The following is a 20,032-nucleotide window of genomic DNA, read 5'->3' as shown; positions in this document are numbered from 1 at the left end:
TGAAGTATCAATAGTTTGAACAGAAATCTCAGACTGTAACTCATAACATACTCCATCTCTAGATATTCTTCCCTCTGAAAATGTTTTAGTACCTTAAGTAAGTTTTCYTATTACTAGATTTATTTACTGTAGGAAATGCTAAATGCTAACAAGAACAAACTCTGATATTGAAATGACACTCCAAATGTTATGAAATAGTTTTAAATATTCAGTATTCTTTAAATATTTCATCCCTTACACTCTTTTATAATCTCTTGTGCATGCCTAGTCCTGCTGGCATTGCAGTGACTATGTGTCACTCAAACATTCCCAAAACTGTCATTGATCAGTATTACTGATGTCTTAACACAGTATGCTACTATAGTTTATTACATGAAAGATTCTGGTGATCCAAAGTGAATACAACCAGGCCTTTCCACTCAGATTTGATCTGTGAGAAGTACAGATTAACAGAACACTGTATTTACACAGCATAAAGCCAAAAATAAGAGATGAACACGAGCATTAGTTGGCCACACCGACGCAACTCAATAATGAACATAACGAACATAACTTTTCGGTTTTGCGCTTAATAGCCTTGTAAACTTTTGACAAATTACATAAACCAAGCTGCTTCTCACTACACTGATGATCATAAATGGAGAATGAAGAAYGACAAAGGAATACTAAAACAAACTACTTTAAAAAGCCAATCAGAAATTTGTCCTCAATGAGACCCTTTCTAATTCCAATACAAACCAAAGAACCTAAATAATTCTAACAGAAATTTTTCCAGCATAGAGAAACTAGCAAAACATTTCCTATATATCTACAGATAAGATCCCTCCTCAGTCTTTTCTTCCCCAGGTTGAAGGGGCCCAGCTCTTGCAGCTGTTCCTCACAGGGCAGGTGCTCCAGCCCTCTGATCATCTTTGTAGCCCTACACTGGACCCTCTCCAGTAGCCCCATGTCTCTCTTGTACTGGGGAGCCCAGAACYGGACACAGCGTTCCAGATGCAGCCTCATGAGGGCTGAGTAGAGAGGCAGGACCACCTCCCTCCACCTGCTGTCAACAGTCTTCCTAATGCACTCCAGGATACCATTGGCCTWCTTGGCCACAAGCATATATTGCTGGCTCACAGAAAAATGGTGATGTACTTCTCTGTATGGTGATGTACTTCTCTGTATGAACCATAAACATCACAGAACATTACATTCTGTAGCCCCACAGAAAGAACTACAGTTTCAGGATTAGAGCTTATTCTTTTTATTTAACTAAGCAAATACTCTGTTCCTACTAACTTCAGCGGAAACTGCATGTCCTCTGTGTAACCTTTTTAGAAAAAATCTATACACGGTCTTCAGCTCGTCCATCACAAAGGAAATGCAATTTCTACCACAGTAAGTTCACAGTAAGTATTCCTACCACTAACAGTGCCCAAGAGACTTGGAAGCCTAACTCCCAACTTTTATTGGAACGTCATTCTCTACAACCGCACTGACTTTAACAAGAAGTACTGCAAAACAGAATAGGGTTTGGACAGAGAAACAGTTGCAGCTGAGGCCTAGGCCCACATCACACCTGTTGCAGAGGGGCAGGGGGTTACTTCTGACCAGCTCTAGTCTGCACACTCAATAGCAGCCAGATGTGTTCTTAGAGAAAATCTTCCACTTCAGTTCCATCCAAAAGGAATCCAGTGTGTGTGCCCCAAGACCACCTCACAATGTGAAACGAAGAAAGAAGGGATGACTGGGAAGATCTGCTTCAAAAGCATACTCCTGGTCTGAACTAAAATGTTGATACAGATTCATCCCATGTCTTTTACACAACACTTGCCAAGGTTGAACCCATAGGAATAAGCCTTCAGTTATAATCAAACAGAGAAAACTGCAAGTCTTTATACCTCAGGAAAGCTCATCCTTTAGCCCACAACACTTTTAAGAAAAGGGAATCATAAACCTTAAGTTTAGCCTCTAGATCAAGAGGTAACCATAGGAAAAAGCACAGTGATGGTTCTGATGGTGTATGTGAAAAACACAAAAGCCTCTATATTCACTCAAGCCCAGGGTTGTTTCCCTCACGGAATCAACCACCACAGCTGCTCTCAACAGCAGTCTTGGCAGATAGGCCAAGGAAAAAGCTCAGAAACTGTTTCCTCAAATCAGCACTGAAGTACAGTTAGAATGCATGACACTTCCCTTTAAAGGCTTGAAATTCTCTGAATTATCATTTGAATCCTGTTCACTAACATTAACGAACATGAAACAGCTGACAGAACCAGGTAATTAACTCCTGTCCTTCTCCTTTTCTTCATATGATTTATCTGGATCATCTTGATACAAATTCTGAGACATGAATTCTTTATTTGGGATGCAACTAGAAATATATATAGGGAGTCTACTTTTTAGAAGGAGCTGAGCACTTACCGCTTGAACACAAACATTTATCTTATGTTTCAAACTGTCAGGTTCAACTCATTACAAATTCTTTAAATTTACTAAAGTGACTGAAGACTGATACATGTCAAATTTGGGGCTTAAGATCAAATATTGTAGACCAGTCTCAAGATATTTTCTACTTTTTTACAGTAAATAAAATCCGATTGTTAAATCAAAGGAAAAAACTCTCGTACAACCAGTTTCTCGAATACAGTTGTCAAAAAAAAAAAAAACAGACAACACATTGGAACATTTATCATTTTTCATGGTTCTGAGGATAAACATATGGAGAAAATAAGCTACTCGGTAGATCTTATTTCACTCCAGTGTCTGTCCTTTTATTCTCCCTGTCACAGCCAAGTTGCGAATTTCCTCTTCCATGATAATAAGCAGAAAGTTCACAGATCTCAAAGCAGCAAAGCAGGAAGTTTGCAGTTTGAAGGATTTCCCCTCTTTGACGAGACAGGGGAGGGGAGAAAAGAATGTGGGGGCTATTGTGAAAGATTGTCTGCAAAATTAAGCAGACAATTTGGATATGCTTACCTCAACAAGACCCTAAAGCAATGCTACTGACACCACACACAAATGGGAAAGAAACATTGCACACATCTTATGTAAATTGTTATGCTGCTTTGGCTCTTTCAGCAGATAGCTTAATCAGAAAAGGAGGATATCTTGCTATTACCTGGCACAAACAAACTTATCAACTGTGATAGCAGGAAACAGAAGGAAGCTAAAACTGCTACAACACAGCACTCACCAAAACATACTTTCTTCCCAGCTGAGCCCTGTATCACAAGGCAGGACTGAGTGCCACATGTGGCTTTAATGCCAAGCAGCTGCTGCACACCCACACCCTCTCTGTTCCCTCCCTTACCCTGTGTTTCAAGGACTATAAGTAATGGAATTACAGCAACCTGCAATGAGCACAAGCCCCAGCATCCAAGACAGACCTGAAACCAAACACATTCCCCCCTCAGCCTCCATGCCCGGAGAAGTGAGATCATCTGTGCAGAAGTGAGATCATCTGTGCAAGCTCTCTGAGGAGGGCAAGCAGGGGGAGAACTTAGGGGACACCCCTACCCAGCCATTTCAAAGCCTGCTTTAAAGGGAGGAAGTCTAGCAAAAACAAGCACCCAGCACAGCTTTGCTGTGGAATATGTTTTCCCGGCTGAGTCGCACCCCACACACACACTTCCCAAGCAGCAGCCCTCTCACATGGGGCTGCCCCAGTCCCTCCAGCGGGTGCTCCCCTCCCTAAACAGCAGCACAGGGGCAAGCATAGCTCCCTGTGGCTGTTCAGGAGTGGCTGCACCCTGGAGAGCAAGGGGCACCTTGATTCCACTCACCGACACCAGGAACTCCAGTGTGCCCACATAGTCCCGCTCGGTCTTAAGCAGCTCATTGAGGACACACACACGCAGGCGAAGCTGCTTCTCCAAGTCCTTCCCGCTTTCCCCCTTGCCATCCCCTTTGCTTTCTTCTGTCATGGTGCAACAAGCAGAAGCGGTGTTCCCAGCCCAGTGCCTTGCCCAGCTCCTCTCCCGGCGGCAGGCAGCGCTGTCTGAGCACCCCGGCACTTGGCTGTAGAAGACAACAAAAGACCCCACTAAGTTACATAGCAGAGTTGGGCTCTGGCTGGTCCTAAGCCGCACAGCAAGCTCAGCCCCTTCTCACCTAGCTCCAGCAGCAGCCCAAGGTCCGGAGGCAAAAAGCCACCCTAGTGTGAGCTCCTTTCCCGTCAGGAAGGGGACACAGCCTGGAGGAAACGAGCGGTCACTGGTTCCCAGCTCGCCCTGTTAGCTGAGAGGCTGGAAAGCCTCCGCAGCAGCACAGACTTGGACATTAATCAAAAGCCTTGTATCCATGTGACTCCAACCCCTTCCCCCCCTTCGCTAAATCTCAGGAAAAAGGAAAGGAAACAACTTCAGGGAAGATTGCGTGCCAGCAGCTGCCTGTTTCACACACAAGCTGTGAGCTCTAGTTTGAGGCTAATTGGAGATCTCCAACAACAGAGCACAAGAATTATAAAAATGTCCCAGCAAGCCGGCTAGCCTGGGAATCAGCAATGTTTTTACTTTGTTCTAATATTCAGCCAGAGTTACTTTAACTATCTTATGGGAGTATGTGGAAGGAATATTACAAATATACTGATGTACATCCACGCATTATAAATACATATTTTGATATTCTTCCGAACACACAGAGCTGAGTACATGTATGTGCTTAGTAGGTCCAAATAGTACATTTCAGAGTAGATACTGATAGATTCCTCTAAGGTAAGTTTCTCTTTTGTTTTGTTGTTGTTGTAAAAATGTGTTATAAAATCCAGCCAGGTTATATGGCTTTCTTATCTGCACTGGAAGTTCAGATTTGCATGATAAGCTAAGAGATACATTTAAAAAAAAAATCTGTCAGTAACCTCTTCACAAACACTGTAAGCAAGCAGTATACAGCTATATTATAGAAGAACTGATTTCCTGAAAACTTAAATATGCCAGGACACTATTGCTTGAATTTTGAGACCTCTAATGAAAGTAGAAGGTTTCTCTAGCCAGCTCTTAAATCTGTTACTGGAAGAAAAAAAGATATTCATCTTCAAAGATATCATATGTAAGTTTACCTTTCAAAAAACCTACAACAGCCTAAAGGGAAGGAATGAGTTAAAAAAAGGGTATAAAACTCTTCTACAGCCACATCACAGCCTAAGTAGCAAGAAGAGACTAAGATACAAGCAGTAGAGACTCATCCGTATTCTGTTATTTAGACTCATTATCGAGCTGTCTGCCTCAGACATTGATGGTGAAACAGAGAATACAGCTCTCTCAAGATGCTTCAGCTTAGAGAGCTGAAATAATAAAACTTGCTTCTTTGAATTTGTGTTGTACATTCTTCTTTCTCAAATACATACAACCCCTCTTGTAATACCTAGGCAAGAACCAATAGTTACTGTGACTGGTTCTGCTATGTGTATCATACTCAGCCACTAGGTATGGACAGACTAGCTGCAAGATTACCTAATGAGCCCAAACTGCAGCTCTTCTGCCAAGAGGAGTTTGGGACTCCATTTGAAAACTAGTCAGGGATTTTTGTTAAAAGTAAAACTTCACATTTTTGAGGACTTCACTGCTCTACCAAATCTGGTTGAAATAAGGTGATATGTTCAAAACCAACTGAGACAGAAAAGCCAACGCAGTCCAGTCATTTAAGCTTGCTTCCTCAGGAAATTGGCCTAAAATAGACAACCTGCCTGCAAATTAGCTCAAAACCTTCCCAGCCTCTGAGAGAGGCTCCACCAGGGAGGCACAGAACCCAAATCCCAAAGATCTGTGGCATCAATCCTGATCCTATGGAAGAGATGAAGTCATAAGCACTAGCAGCAAGAAGCCTGACACTATGGTGGAAAGGCAAAAAAGTGATCCACTGAACCACACATGGCAGCAGTTTTCTGAAGTAATGATGAGCAAAAAGAGATCAGAAACCACTGGAGTGCAGTGCAGTTTCCTCCTCCTGAACACATGTGGGTGCCCCTTCTCTGGCAGTCCTAGCCAGAGGCCTCCAACTAGTTACCTTTCCTGTCTACTAGAATCCTCTTTCCTTTACAAGCATGGAGATAGAGACCAGTACAATTTCTGATTTTGAAACTCCCTTTGCTTTAGCCAATGTGCGACGCATTTTCACAATCCACAGGCACATTTGCAGACCTAGGTGAATGCTAGGGAGCAAGAACAGCAACACAGTGTCTTCTTTTCCCCACCAGCTACAGCAGTAAGAATCAGTTTCCTTCAAATGTTTGTCATCTCATTCCCAAGAGACCTTAAAGCCTAAATGATCTTTGTCTCAACTTAAACTTCTGCTGCCCTCACACATCTGATTCTTGCTCCTACTGTAATTCAGGCAGACGGCTCCAGCTGTTTAGGCCAGCAGAAGCATCACTGACAATGTAGGAGAGAGTTTTATTACTCATTTCAGGCCATTGAACATAGCATGACCCACAGCAGATACGCAATGATAGAAAAAGTGCTTCTAAGTACCAGGCTGAATCTAACACACCTGTTTAAAAACCTTAGCCAATTTTCCTGTCAATCTGTATGAAGACTATACAATACTATAGACAAGGGCRAATAACTCATTTTCCCCTAGTTTGAGGAAGAAGATAAATTTCTCCAATTTCAGTTTTTCCCACACAAAAATAGAAAAAAGGAATAAACTGAAAGTAGATATACATACAAGATGAAAAGTTTCAGCCCAAACATCTGACAAAAAGTTGTGAGCAAGTAAAAATCTCATTTTATACTGTGATTATCAGGAAACTTGTACTGAAGCAACTACCTCGTTTCAAAACAGAAGATGTGCAAAGTTGACTAAGTAAAATAGTATATTGAATATGCCAGCATGTGGGGCACAGTAATAATTCTTGCTCACTACAGGGGAAGCCACAGGTTCAGAAAAAAACATAAAGATAAGATTTTTCTCATTGGATAATGCTACACTACAGTGTCTCTGGAATGCAGTAAGAACTACTTCTCTTCAATGGCACTTGAGACCCCAAGTTTGAATCCTATTTCAAAAGCCTAGTTGAAAGGATACAGTGCCACATAATCCATGTAAAAGATAACTGTAACTTCCTGACATGTTCTATGACTTGGTACAAACTTCCAGACATTAAAAGCCTTGTGCATGACACAGACTGTAGTACCTAAGCTTCACGATCTGCCAGGACATTTGTGTACTCTATAGGAAAGTCATATTTGATCTACTTGCTTCTGTATTGCTTCCAAATGATACTTGGTTATCACCACAAGACAGTTCCAGTATCACAAGTGAATGAAGCCAAGCAAACTGCAGGATACGTTATCTTGTATCACAGCACTGCAAAGAAGGACTCTTCAGCGCAGATGGGAAATCTGAATCCTCTCTCACAGAAGGCCGAAAAAGTTTCTGAAGCTGTATAAGTAAATGGGTTTGCTCACTGAGTATGTTGTTTGCTAGCATTGAAGACTTTTCTCTCTTAAGGCTTCTTCCTGAAGAAGAAGAAACAGGGAACAGACTAACACAAGCCAGCCATTTCTACCTGCAGCACTCAAAACATGTTTGGGTTTCCTTTCTTCCAGACAATCTTGGTAATACAACAATTTCTCCCTCTGTAATCTGCCTGCAATAGCCTATGCAATAAAGGAATAAAAAGTTACTTTCTCCCCTTCCTATGAATGAGTATTAGATATCAAAACTAGAGCTAGCCTCTTTTCCCTAACGTTCTTTACTATTGTTTACCAGAATTACCAAAAAACCTCAAGAGAAAGATCCATTCTAAGAAAAGTGATTAATAAGTAACACTTTAAAAGTTCACCTGAATAGAAACAGCTTGTGGCTCTAATACACTACTGAGTAAGGAAAAGGTTAATATCTAAGGGACTAGCTGCAAACTGCTTAAGAATAAAGTGTTGTGAGTGAGTGAATAGAGGAGTTCACATGACTTCTGACACACTGCTATCTGTCTGCCCATTCACCACACTAAACAGTCTTTACAGTCATAGTTTTAAACAGAAATCCTTATTTGTATAGAATAGACTGAAACACTAATCAGTTTTGTAATCTTCTTTTACGTCATTTTTACAGGAAGATGGAGGTATTTAATCACAAAGATATAAATGGTCCCCAGGTACTGTAAGCTTGTGGAGGCACAGTAATATAAATATTAATGTAAGACTTACAGTGATCTCACACAATCAAAAGATTTCAAGTGTTTTTGAGCGTCAGTTGGGCTCTCAAAACCCAAACACCCTAAACTGCTATGATATTACTATCAGAATAGGGATGCACTGGGCTTGCATCTGGTTTTCACAAGTCTCTAATAATGGCTTATGCAAGACTTTCAACTTTTCTTTACTCCCATCAGCACTAGGGATACAGCAAGCATCTTGGTAGCAAATGCAGCAGCCTTAGAATGTCAAGAACTACTGCATAATCCAAATCTGATTTATCCAAAAATGAATCTAAAAGTATATATTGAAATCGTAACTTTTAAGAAAACAAGTGACTAGTAATGCACTGGAAGGAAGGAATGTGACTTTTTCCTGTAAGAATCTATTTATATTTAAGAAATATTGCAGCAAAAGCCATGAAAATCATAATGGCAAGCAATCACTTCAGACACAAACTAACACAAATTCATATTAAAATCTCCTCAAGCAACTCTAATACGATCATTTAGGAAGAAACTCACCATCCCCAGAGCCAGTATGGCAGAGTATGAATGGTGTTCATCAGGTTCAGCACTAATTTAGTTTACCTTGATGAATGCTATTTAAACTAAAGCCTCACCTTCCATAATATATTTCAGCAGAAGGACAGAACARACAGCTAGGGAAAGTCACTCCAGCTAAGAAAGATGAGTTCCTTCTCCTACATTACCAACAACTCTGAATGCACCCCAAGCAAGGGCCCTGCTGACCTGAACACACCCCCCTACTTACAGCCACAGACTTACCTAACACCATTAGCAAATGGGCAGGAGCTCACATACCACCAGGGACTAAGCACAGCTCACCTGCCCAGGAATGGCACGGTTGTTCTGGTAACACTACCAACAACCACCTACAACTCCCAGACTGCAGCTTCCTGCAGCCCCTCAAACCTACTGATGCCTCTCACACCCTGCCAGAACACCAAAACTAACTCCGATAAGCCAAACTCAGCTCTCTCCCCTTTCCACCTCACACTGCCTCCCACCTCACCCCTACAGATCATCACTGCTGCTAACCTCCAACACCCTCCAATGCATTCTGACTACAGGTATCCTCAGACTCTGAACTCCCTACCTGGCTACTGTCATCGACTTCCCTAACACCATAAGCAAACATACAGGTCATGATTCAGCTCAGCCATGACCCCGACAAGAGAGGCATGGCCATGACACTCTCAATATCAATCTCCAAAACCATAAATCCCCTGAACACCCTCATACCATACACCAAACCTACAAGCAAGGTGGGTACAAAACCAAAAAATCATGGGTGCCAATACCCAAACTCCTCCACCCTGCTGGATACCCCATACCAGCTATCAAACCCAACCCAACCTGGGACTCCCACGCTACCATATAATGCAGGAAATCAATGAGTACTAGCTCACTAATTGAGAGCACTAGCTCTCAAACTAGAGAATAGCTAGGAGAAAATGTTAATTCCATTTCATAAAAGCCTTTGTTAAACATTACCCCTAAGTAGGGCAAAGAAGGAGACCCATTTTCTATCCTATAAAATTATCTTTGATAATAGACGGTTATGACTGAAGTAAGAAAAATATCTGAAATGCATTCAAAGGGCTGTCTCAGTGCTTGAAAACAGTCCAGTTACTTCAGTCAGCTCAGGACAGCTAAGGCAAGAAGAAATCCAATCCAATTTTCTCTCTTATCTGAGGACAAGAAAAGGGGTATAGAAACCCCAGCTTTACTTTAAAAATCCTAGCTTGCCTGACCATTTTTCCTGAGAGATATCTCTAGAGCAACTTTGCATCTAGCAGGCTGAGATGCAGAGCAGTATTTTCAAACACTTCTCCATGTACTTCTTAAAAAAAAAAAAAAAAAAAAAAAAAATCTTTGTATTGGCATCTCTGAATATGTGCAACCACATTCAATAATACAGCCCTTTACTGCCTTTGTAATAACTAGTAGCGATCACTCTGCTTTGCCATTTAATCTTCACAAAATTCACAGCAATGTTAGGTTAAAACAAACACATTTTCTCTGAGTGTTAATACTTTGAGAACAGTGCAGAACTACATATAACATACTCCCACAGGCTGTGGAAGTCCTAAGGAAGGTTTCTGTTCTTTTGCCTGTGACTTTCAAGCTCTCTAAATGTGAACATTTAGTAACACAGTTTCTCTCTCCATAATATTCTATAGTTTTATTCCTACACTATGAAAACTGTTAGTAATGCTGCCACTACAATGTATTTTTCATGTGAGGTTTTGTATTTTCTTGAAATGCAATCACTTCCATCTTTCTACAGTCCCCAAGGTAATCAGTGTTTAACAGCATTAGCCTAGGCTATGGCAATAGAAATATAACCTATTTACAAGCTTAAAGTAATGAACAACACAGGAAAGGGTGTTTGAGTTGAAATACTCATCATCTGAATCTTCATCTCACAAAACTTTTTTGCTTTTCTTCATGGGAAGTGAGAAGTTTTTTTTTTTTCCTGATCATCTTCCTCTCAGTCTAATTTTACATGAAGACACTATTTTGCTGACAACCAATTTCATCTTCCAGAAAACAGAAATGTATGCATAGCAGATGAAATAATTTTGAAGAAAAAATATCAGATAAAAATGGGAAAATAAAATGACTTCCCACAGAAGAAAATGTAATTCTACTTTGTATTTATAATCAGGAAGTTAAATGTGTTGCTTGTCAAGTTTTTTCCCCTCATTCACTACAAGAACTATGTGTGATTATGTCTATTCTGTGTACTGCTGTAGTTCTAATGCACAGAAAATGGAAGAAAAAAAAGATTGTCACTTAATACAGACACAATTCACCCTCTAAATCTCAATTTATATTTAAAAACTTAAATACTTAATCTAAACAGATGTCTGTCAAACATCAAACTATTGAATAGTTAGCACAAATGAAGAAGAGGAATAGCCAAATTCATCAGCCTGCAGATTCTTACTACTAAAGATGTTTAGGGAGCAACCCTAAAATGAAACAAAAGTTTGCCAGTTCTTCAAATGGTTATTGACACTTAATTTTTTTTTTAAAAAAAACAATTGTGTAAACCTGTCTGGTATGTTTGTTACCTTCCTCATTCTCAAAGCGATACTACAGCAATATAGTGAGATAAATTATCCTTTCTTGCATCGGAGAAACATTACCTGTAAGAAAGTAAAATGAATATAATACTTGAGGAGCTMTTCATTCTAAATTAGTCCAACTAATTTAACTCATAACAGACTTGACTAAGGAAATAACAGATGACTGTCAGAATCTATTAATCTGAGATTTACAAGTTAGACAGAAGCAAGATTTTCCTCACACATTAAAAACCCATATGCATTTTCCTTGATCTACTGCTCTTTTCTGATGAGCTCCTCACCCTTCTTCTCTGCATATTAACTTCTTCCCCTAGCCTACCTCTCTTCAAAATCACTTCCTTCAGCTGCACCCAGCTGCTACAGCAATACCTTCCCAACCTCAATGGCAAAGCCAACAGGCTTTGGCACAAAGCTTAGATATCACACAACATTGCAATTAGGAATTACTTGTTAAAAACTGAAGTCCAAATTAAATCATAAGAGCTTTTTGGTTTTTATTTTAACATTGAATGGTAGCATAATTATTTTTTTAAACATGACTACGGATGTGTGCTAATCCAAAAAATGACAAAGTATTCCCCCGCAGAAAATTAAGAGTAGTAAAAAAAGACACACAGAACTACTAAACAAACATTTGTATAATCTACTCAACCATGATTCTTTCAAACTAGCAGGGACCCAGTCACACAACCCTTTCTACAAGCCTAATGAAATTAACAGATTGCTTTAAGTCAGTACTTCCCTAAATAGGTAGAGTGCTAAGTATATCCTTGAATGTTTAATTAGCCTCACTGACATTGAATTTTAAGCATATCTGTAAGTGTTTAATTAGACTCACTGCCTTCAGGACTGAAGAAATGACAATCTACCTTGTCAGAGCATGACTATAGAGTAATTCTTAGGAACAATAATTGCTTTTCTTTTAAAGTGCCATCAAGATTTTTGCGTTCATCCTATGATCCCAGAGATTTGGCCATGTACCCTGCTTACACAACTTACATTTTCATATCCTGTGGATAGATCTGGGGGATAATTAAAATTCAGCTCTAACATTGGACAATATTATACCATTTCAAGCTCTATAAATTGGTCTATTATAATGTTATAAAACTGTGGACTGTATTATCAATGAGTTATGCTGAATACATTTGTTTTGAGCACTCAGAGTTTTTGTTTGGCTAGGATCTGGAGCAGGTGCATTACATTTTCCTTCATATGGTGGATAGCAGAACAATGTTATCTGAGTATCATTTCATCATAATGCAACCTTTTTTGTTTTCTAGTCATTTACCAGATAAAAGGCTGCTAAGTAGCAAAAAGCGCTTCTGATAATAAAATTACTTTTATGCTTATTGAAAGATTTAAATAAGGGTCCCTTGTGTGCAAGATACGGCTGGAAAAAAAGCAGAAGCACAGAGAACGTTAATGTGGCACTAGAAGGTGAGAAAAGAGAAGCTCTGAAGCAGAAACAGTTGTCGTGATCATCAGCACAGTTTACAAAACTAAAAATATATCTTTTTTTTAATGAGGAACATTTCAGTAAATCAAATGAGGACTTGAGTCAGTTTGTGGAACACAACTGAAAGAATAAGGATGAAAGCTCACTGATACACCATTGGAAAAGGCATCTTAAATTAAGAAGATGCACTGTCAATATTGTAATATTGTGGTAACAACTGTAACTAGGATAGAATAACATTTGAGAACATATGAAGTACTAGCAATAAGTGGACTGATGATGATGCCTCTCTCTGGCCCTTAGCTATGTATCAGATGCTGTTTCATCACACCTTTCATAGCTTCCACACTGATTTACACCATGTAAGAATTTGACCCTCAACATTTTAGATATTAATCATCATAACTCTTCAGTATATTTTAACAGAATGTGACTTCTACGGTTTAAAACTGCCGTGTATCACCATGGGTTCAGAGAACACTTAGACACTGAAGCTCTGACCTTAGGCATCCCCATAAAGCTTTACCTCTGCCCTGCACAGCAGCACCATGAATTTTAGAATGTACTACTCACATCAATAATTAGGCAGACCAAAAATAGCACAAATAGCATTGTAAGTCTTATACTTCCTAAATGTCTCCTTTTGGTAAAATAACTCTCTAAGAAAAAGAAAGAAGTAAATTAGGAAAACATGAGCATAAATACTTTGACTCAGCTCACTCCATTATCAACAGCATCAAGAATAATGAAGTTTGAGTTTCAGAAACAAATGAAGTCTGGCTATTATGCTTTATGTCTTTGGGCAGACTGACTGTAACCAAATGATAGAAAGATTTTCTCTTTGTCTCATATAATTACGAACAACTCCTCCAGGATATTTTGGCAGCAATAAGCAAATTCAAACTGCAGAAACCATCCTGCAGGATGAAAATTTAAAAGGGACAACCTGCAAATGTTTTACACCCATGGTATATCCTCTGCTCTATTACTCTTTTGTTATGAAAATTAGAAGGATATAACAGTTTTTCGGACCTCTGCCTTTCTGACAAACTGTCTGTCAGAGTCAAAATGGGTTAGTGAAGGACACAGATACATACACATAGACTAGCTGAGCGCATAAGCATCATTTCCATGGGAAACTAGTCTAAAAAAGAAATCTTCACCTTTCTTCACAGTTGACAGTCACTAAGTACCAAATCACTAATCAAGTACTGAATTTTGTAACTAAAATATTAATGCTACAGTAGCATTAAACTAGTGTTTGATTGTCTATTAATATCTAATCTATTGGGCCAGATTTATCTGAAAGTTAGCACAGAAATGCTTCCTGTGTCCTCAGTGAAATAACTCATCTTCTATCTCTGTGACATGTCCAGAGGGGATAAAAGTCTCTAAGTGCAGAATGACTGAAGTCATTGAATTAATCCACGTATCTCACTGAGTTAGAGTCATTCCAAGAACTCTTTGACAGTGTTTTTAAAACTGTATTATCGAATTCCTTTTGTCATCAGTAACTGAATACACAAATGAAGAGAATCTCAGGACACATCAGACAATAGTTAGGGGAGCTGTAAATATATTTATATTTGTATTTTGAAGGTACCTTTGGATTTCTCAGACTGCCAACCATAGGGCCTGCCTTAGTTTATTCTAGTTATTCTTTCATCTTATTCAGTGTCTCCCTTCCATTTACACAAACCAGGAGAAAAGCAACATTACCACTTTAACACAAGTGTCAATTTCTTTACCCACTTTAAATAAAAATGATTCAGGAAAATACGTTTTTCTTCTAGAACTTGTTCCTCCATTCTGCTTGTACTGCCAACAGTGATTAGAACAATGATATCTATACAGAGTCTGTAGCTTAAACTAGATGCATCATACTCAATAATTAGTTCTGTACCCTTCCTTCACTGCTATTTTTATCTGATATTCATTAGCCTTATTGTACTAACTTACTTCTTTTTTTAATGATTAAAAAATGTCATTTATTTAATGTCACTCTTGGATAGAGTGGGTGTCTTACATAATTTACAATCTCTTTTGATTAATCATCTTCTGTTTGCAGAGCTGCTCATCTTTCTTGTAAAAAGTCTGAGTACCTAGACAGTTCTACTGGACTGACACCATACAAAAGCTACTGATCAATTATTCATAAACAGATTAAAAACCACATTTTAGAACAACAGTAAAGCATACCATGACCAAGAACACCTTCAAAGAGGTTAGGAAAGTCAAACTCTCAGCTACAAGCCTACTGTTACCTTTTTGATCAAAAAGTTAAAGGAAATTTTATTTTCCTTTTTTGGATATGGTCATTCATTCTTTCACAGTTTTAACTAATTCTGGCAAAGAAAATTGTTTTTATTAAACCAGGCCATTCTGGAAACACATTTCTGCAAAAATAGCTGACAAGATCAGTTCACAGTTTAATGCTGACCTCAAACCTCAAGCAGTCCTTTTACGGCTAAAAAAGGCAATCTGAATCTAAACACTGCCTACTCATGATATCTAAGATTAATGTCTTCAGTTCTATGTCACTAACTTGGAAAAAAAAAGAAAAAAAATGAACCAAGAATTCTGGAGCAATGTTATTCTGCAATAAGAACTCCAAAGACTTCAAACTTCTCTGAATAGTCAAGTCTCTGCCTTTTTCAGCTCAGCGTTAAGTTTTGCCACTCATTTCAGCGGGGCTGAGGATTTCATTCAGAGAGTCCAGATAATATACAGCCAGTCTCTCCTTTAACACATATTTCATTCTGTTTGCCATAGAACAGAATGGCTTACATCATATTTTCTGCAGAGGGACAATATACTTCTGAAAGTGACTTACGTTCCTCTACACGAATTTAAGACACCCATCATCAAGGCTCACTCTCACAGCTACTATCCTACTACTGAGAGAGCAAAGGTCTCCTCATGGAGATTGCATATAACTAAGGAAAAGTCTGCTTTTCCTTCCATCCCTTCTCCTTTCCTATAACTGTGTACCATTAAATGTGTCATGCATAAATCAGCATTAAGATTTATTTACACAAACACACAGCTCATTTTTTCTCTACCTGCTTGTTCAGTTACATTCAGTATTTACACTTCCTGTGGCTTTTTACTCATTTTCAGCTTTCCTGTTCGCTCATTTCTCAAATACAATGCATTCCTCATTTCTACCAGGCAGCGCAGCTTGCAGTCACCTCCATTCATCCTAGCTAGGCACTAACATGCATGCCATGCATGCATATAGAACATTCTCACTGCCCCTCCATCTGAACACCCATTCTTCTTCATTTCTATACATAAGACAAAATACAGAGAGCAGATATCAGTTGGGAGAAGGGGGGAAGACAGGGAGAAGGTGTTTGTGAGTATGTATTCACAAGCATATGCATGGGCATTTGGTGGGACCCTGATGTGGAAGGGAAGGCAGGCAAGCTCTGTAAGACACAACAGCACTACGCAGCAGGGAGTGAAGAAAGCAAAGTTTCTCCATCTACAGGTTGTGACATATAGAGTCTGATTCTACGACATGCTGTGGCACTAAGGGCTGAGCAGAGCTGATTTCCAATGGTAGGCTAAACCCTGCAACAGTGTAACCACAGGCTGAGAAAATGGGAGGCTGAAGTCCTGCCCCCAGAACTCCCTATATCTGCCCCAGAAAGGGAGACCTATACAAGTCATGGTCTCCTGTACTAATATCCAAATCATGGTGTACTAGACACAGCCACAGAGTGTAAACACTGCTTAACTCTCTGCAAAGCATGTATCAACAGTTAGGCTGTATGCAGCTTGCCCTACGCTGGACACTTACCGCAGTCATCCCAACTATTGTGGCATTTCCCCACAGGGCAAGAGTGCTCAGGTTAAAATGTGCACTGCTCACAGCAGCTGCATTTGATTCCCTAATCAGTACATAGAGAGAAGTTGTCAGAAAGTCTAAGTTAGCAACCTTTAGTGGAAACCTACAGTGCCACTTCCACACTCACTATCACTGAAGGTAAACTTCAAGCCTAATGTGCCAAAGTGAGATCTGATATCTTCTACCGCTGGCAAGGGCACAAAAAATGCAGTGTGCTGCGTGTGAAATGCTCAAAGGACCACTTGCCATTTGACTTAAATCTTTATTTTTTTAGTTTCATTAGTTCATTGACTAAGTATTATTGAGAAAGCCTACTTCAATTAGGGATGAGGATTAAATGTTCAGGTCCTAACTCAGCTGGATTTCAATTCATTAATATACAGAATTAAAATAATTCACTCAAAAAGGCATGCTGAATTTTTACTGTACATCAGGCGCACCCTTTTTATCACCATTGCACAGCCAACATTCTAACGTCACAAGCACAGTTGATCTAATTTCTAATTAATGAAACACTGCCATCAAAAACATATCATGCCAAAACCCTTGGGTCTAAATGAGAATTTCTAAACAGATTTAAATAGTTCAGTTGTTCCATTTACTAGAATAATCTTTGAATTCGTGTTGTTAATAGGGTGAGACAATCTGACTGTGTCAAAAATGCCATTGCCCAAGTACAAAGCTATACATACTGCAGCCATATCTCAGCTGCCTAATTCTACACGCTAGTCCAAGTCTCACAATAGACATTGAGTTTGTTGTGACAACTCATTACTACTAACTTTCACAGTTATTTTCACTGCATGCATTCTTTCACATTATAGGCACAGCACCTTAAGTCTTATGATTATTCTATAATTTCAGGTTGTTCTCTTCCTGTTTTCAGTAAAAAATACAGTACTTGCAGTTCTAAAAACAGGAACCAAGGCTACCTGAAGGCTCCAATATCAGAAAAAATTCACCTAAAATTTCACTAAATACCTTAAGTTTTGAAGACTGAACTCAAGATTTTTTTTAATGCTTTATATGAGCAGTGCTGGGGATAAACCTCCCTATTTCTCTCTGATTGTTCGAGCGCTATTTGAAGCTATCCGCAGTAAAATGTATCTGCCATCACTCTGCTGAACACTGCCCTCTCATGGATTTGTGTCTGAAATGAAATCCAAAGCAGCAGCAGCAGGTATACACCTGTTAGTTTGTTCTCCCTAGCCCTGTAAAATTCAAGCATGTACAAAGTCTTTATCACTTAAGTGGAGCCACAGGAATCCATAATTAATCATATATATTTATATCTATTACATATATATATATATAAGCTTTATATATTACATACATACACATAATTTCTCGTTACACACACACACATACACACACAAAAGCATTTATAGGACTGAACTGTACTTAAGCAGGGATAAGTGTATTAACTACACTTTGCACTGTGTATACTTTAAATTACAACTACAGTTCTTTATAGCACTGGTGAAAAGTTTAATTTTTTTACATCAAAATGTCTCATAGATTGAATCTTGGTAATTCCAGCTACAAATTTTTTTCCTTACATCCATAATTGAAAAATACTGCTATTAATGAAGGCCTTCAGCTATTTTAGAATCAAGCCAAGTCTTTTTAAACTAAACCAAAGTCTGCAGAACTTTTACATACGTATATATAAGCCATGTAAATAATTTATAATTTGTAATTAAAGTCATATAATATGCAATTTTGTAGGCCAAGATTTCTAAGAGATCCAAACTTTGATTATCAGATTTTATATAAGCTCCAGGAGAGTCACTTCAACACAGCTGACTGCGACAGTGCACTCATCCATGACAGTGACACACTGAGTAAGACACATCTGCAAATATTCTCAAACAAAAATCATTCCTTGAGTATCGATACTGTTATTTACTCCATGTAAAATACGAGCTTTTCTGCAATTCAGTCTACCCCTAAAACCCCCAAATTTCTGGCATTTTTATCATTCAAAATAGGTAACCAATTTACCTCTAATTTGGAGGTTTAACACTTGACTGTTTTTTTTTGATTGTTTTAAAGGCAAAAATCAGATGTACTCATAAGCATATCACAGGAAGACTGCTTAAGTCTAAAATGTATGGCTAAAAACCTCTCTCTCAATAACCACGTTCAGCCCAATCCGAAAGAAAACTCGTTTTTTACCACTTTCTCTCTAGTTAGTTGATTTGCAACTAATTCTAGTGGTCACAATCAAAAAGATCATAAGCTCTTAATTAAATTAATGGTTTGCTATAGTCTGAGAAAACAAGCCCTGCCACTGATCAAGGAACACAATGCATACACTGTTTCCACAATATTTTAAATCAGGATTTCAAAACAGGAAAAGTCATTCTTTCTTCCTCCCCTAGGGAAAAAAAAAATCTAGATCTCACAATGCTCTCTCACAGTGAGCAGATGGGACATTTAATAGGAAAGTCAAGTCCTAGTAGTCTAGGATATTTATCAATGTATTCTAGTCTTATCTCTGAAATCAAGGGATTTTGGCCAACATTTGGATAGCAATACAGTGAGGCCTGTATTACAGGTAGACAACTACATTGCATGACTATCTCCAGACACGATGAGGAATAACACAGCTGGGTCATTCAATGCTGTAGTGACACTGAAGGAAGATTCAGCCCACAGGCTGCATTCATTCATTCAACACCTAAGGGCAGATCAGGGTGTACCTTCCTCACAATACTCAACACTACAGGGATTCAAAAGAATCCTCTCGTGCCTTACCATTACCCAGCTGAGTGAGTTTCAGGATGACTCTCACCTCTTCCGACTGCCAGGAAGCAGAATATGCAACGCTTTTCAGTTGCTCCATTTTGGAACTTTGCTTTTGCGTCATTGCCCAGTTTTAAGCAAGCACCAGGGAAAAGATGTATCAGTATTTAGATAGATAGGATGACAATTTTGCCTGCATGTAGAATATAATTCTTTGCAGCATGAGCTGCCAGATTTTAGAATTTCTAACTTACAAGAATGCTTTTAATGTTTATTAGCATCAGACATTAAAGCTCAACTGTAACTTTCAGAAGTAAGTAGAAGTAAAATAAACAACAACAGATTTTAGAATGGGTAAAAGAGGAATGCCTTTCAGGGAATTTCAAATTCAACAAAACCCCATTTGAGCTTTCAGTTCTTTTATCCAGCTGTCTTTTAGAGCCAACTAAGAATGCTACTGAATAAGCATATGAAAGCTTCCCCTCTCTGGTCATCCAAACAAATTGAGTAGGTCAGCTTTAGAAAGGAAAGTGTTCTTCTTTTTCCCTTTGATATACTTGTGCGCCAGTGCGATATTCTGGTTTGCATCTATTCTTCTGCTCTTTCATTAGCACAAGAGGACCTGGAACCAAGAATACTGTTTTTTCGTTTGATCTCTCTCACATTGGCAAAATCAGAGTATATGCAGGATTCAGCAGAAAAAGGGGTACATGAAGGGCCTTTCAGTCTTGTGT

General features: G+C 38.9%; 1 protein-coding gene across 2 annotated transcripts in view; it reads right to left on the bottom strand.

Moving 5' to 3' along the window:
• Positions 1-4,207, bottom strand: part of PREX2 (phosphatidylinositol-3,4,5-trisphosphate dependent Rac exchange factor 2) — a 179,135-nt gene extending 174,928 nt beyond the window's left edge. Inside the window, exons 1-2 of one of the 2 annotated variants that reach the window (XM_085306783.1) lie at positions 4,096-4,207; positions 3,768-4,002 (exon numbers count right to left, since the gene is read on the bottom strand). In XM_085306783.1, the coding sequence (XP_085162909.1) occupies positions 3,768-3,908 (141 nt within the window). In that variant the 5' untranslated portion in view covers positions 3,909-4,002; positions 4,096-4,207. The remainder of the gene's footprint in view (positions 1-3,767; positions 4,003-4,095) is intronic. The other variant, XM_085306784.1, reaches the window with a different exon arrangement.
• Between the last annotated feature and the right edge of the window lie 15,825 nt (positions 4,208-20,032).

The sequence above is a fragment of the Rhea americana genome, unplaced genomic scaffold (assembly GCF_003343005.1).
Source record: "Rhea americana isolate MKP2758 unplaced genomic scaffold, rheAme1 scaffold_247, whole genome shotgun sequence".
Taxonomy (NCBI): Eukaryota; Metazoa; Chordata; class Aves; order Rheiformes; family Rheidae; genus Rhea; species Rhea americana.
The sequence above is the reverse complement of the archived record's forward strand: the minus strand, read 5'-3'. Positions and strand labels throughout refer to the sequence as shown.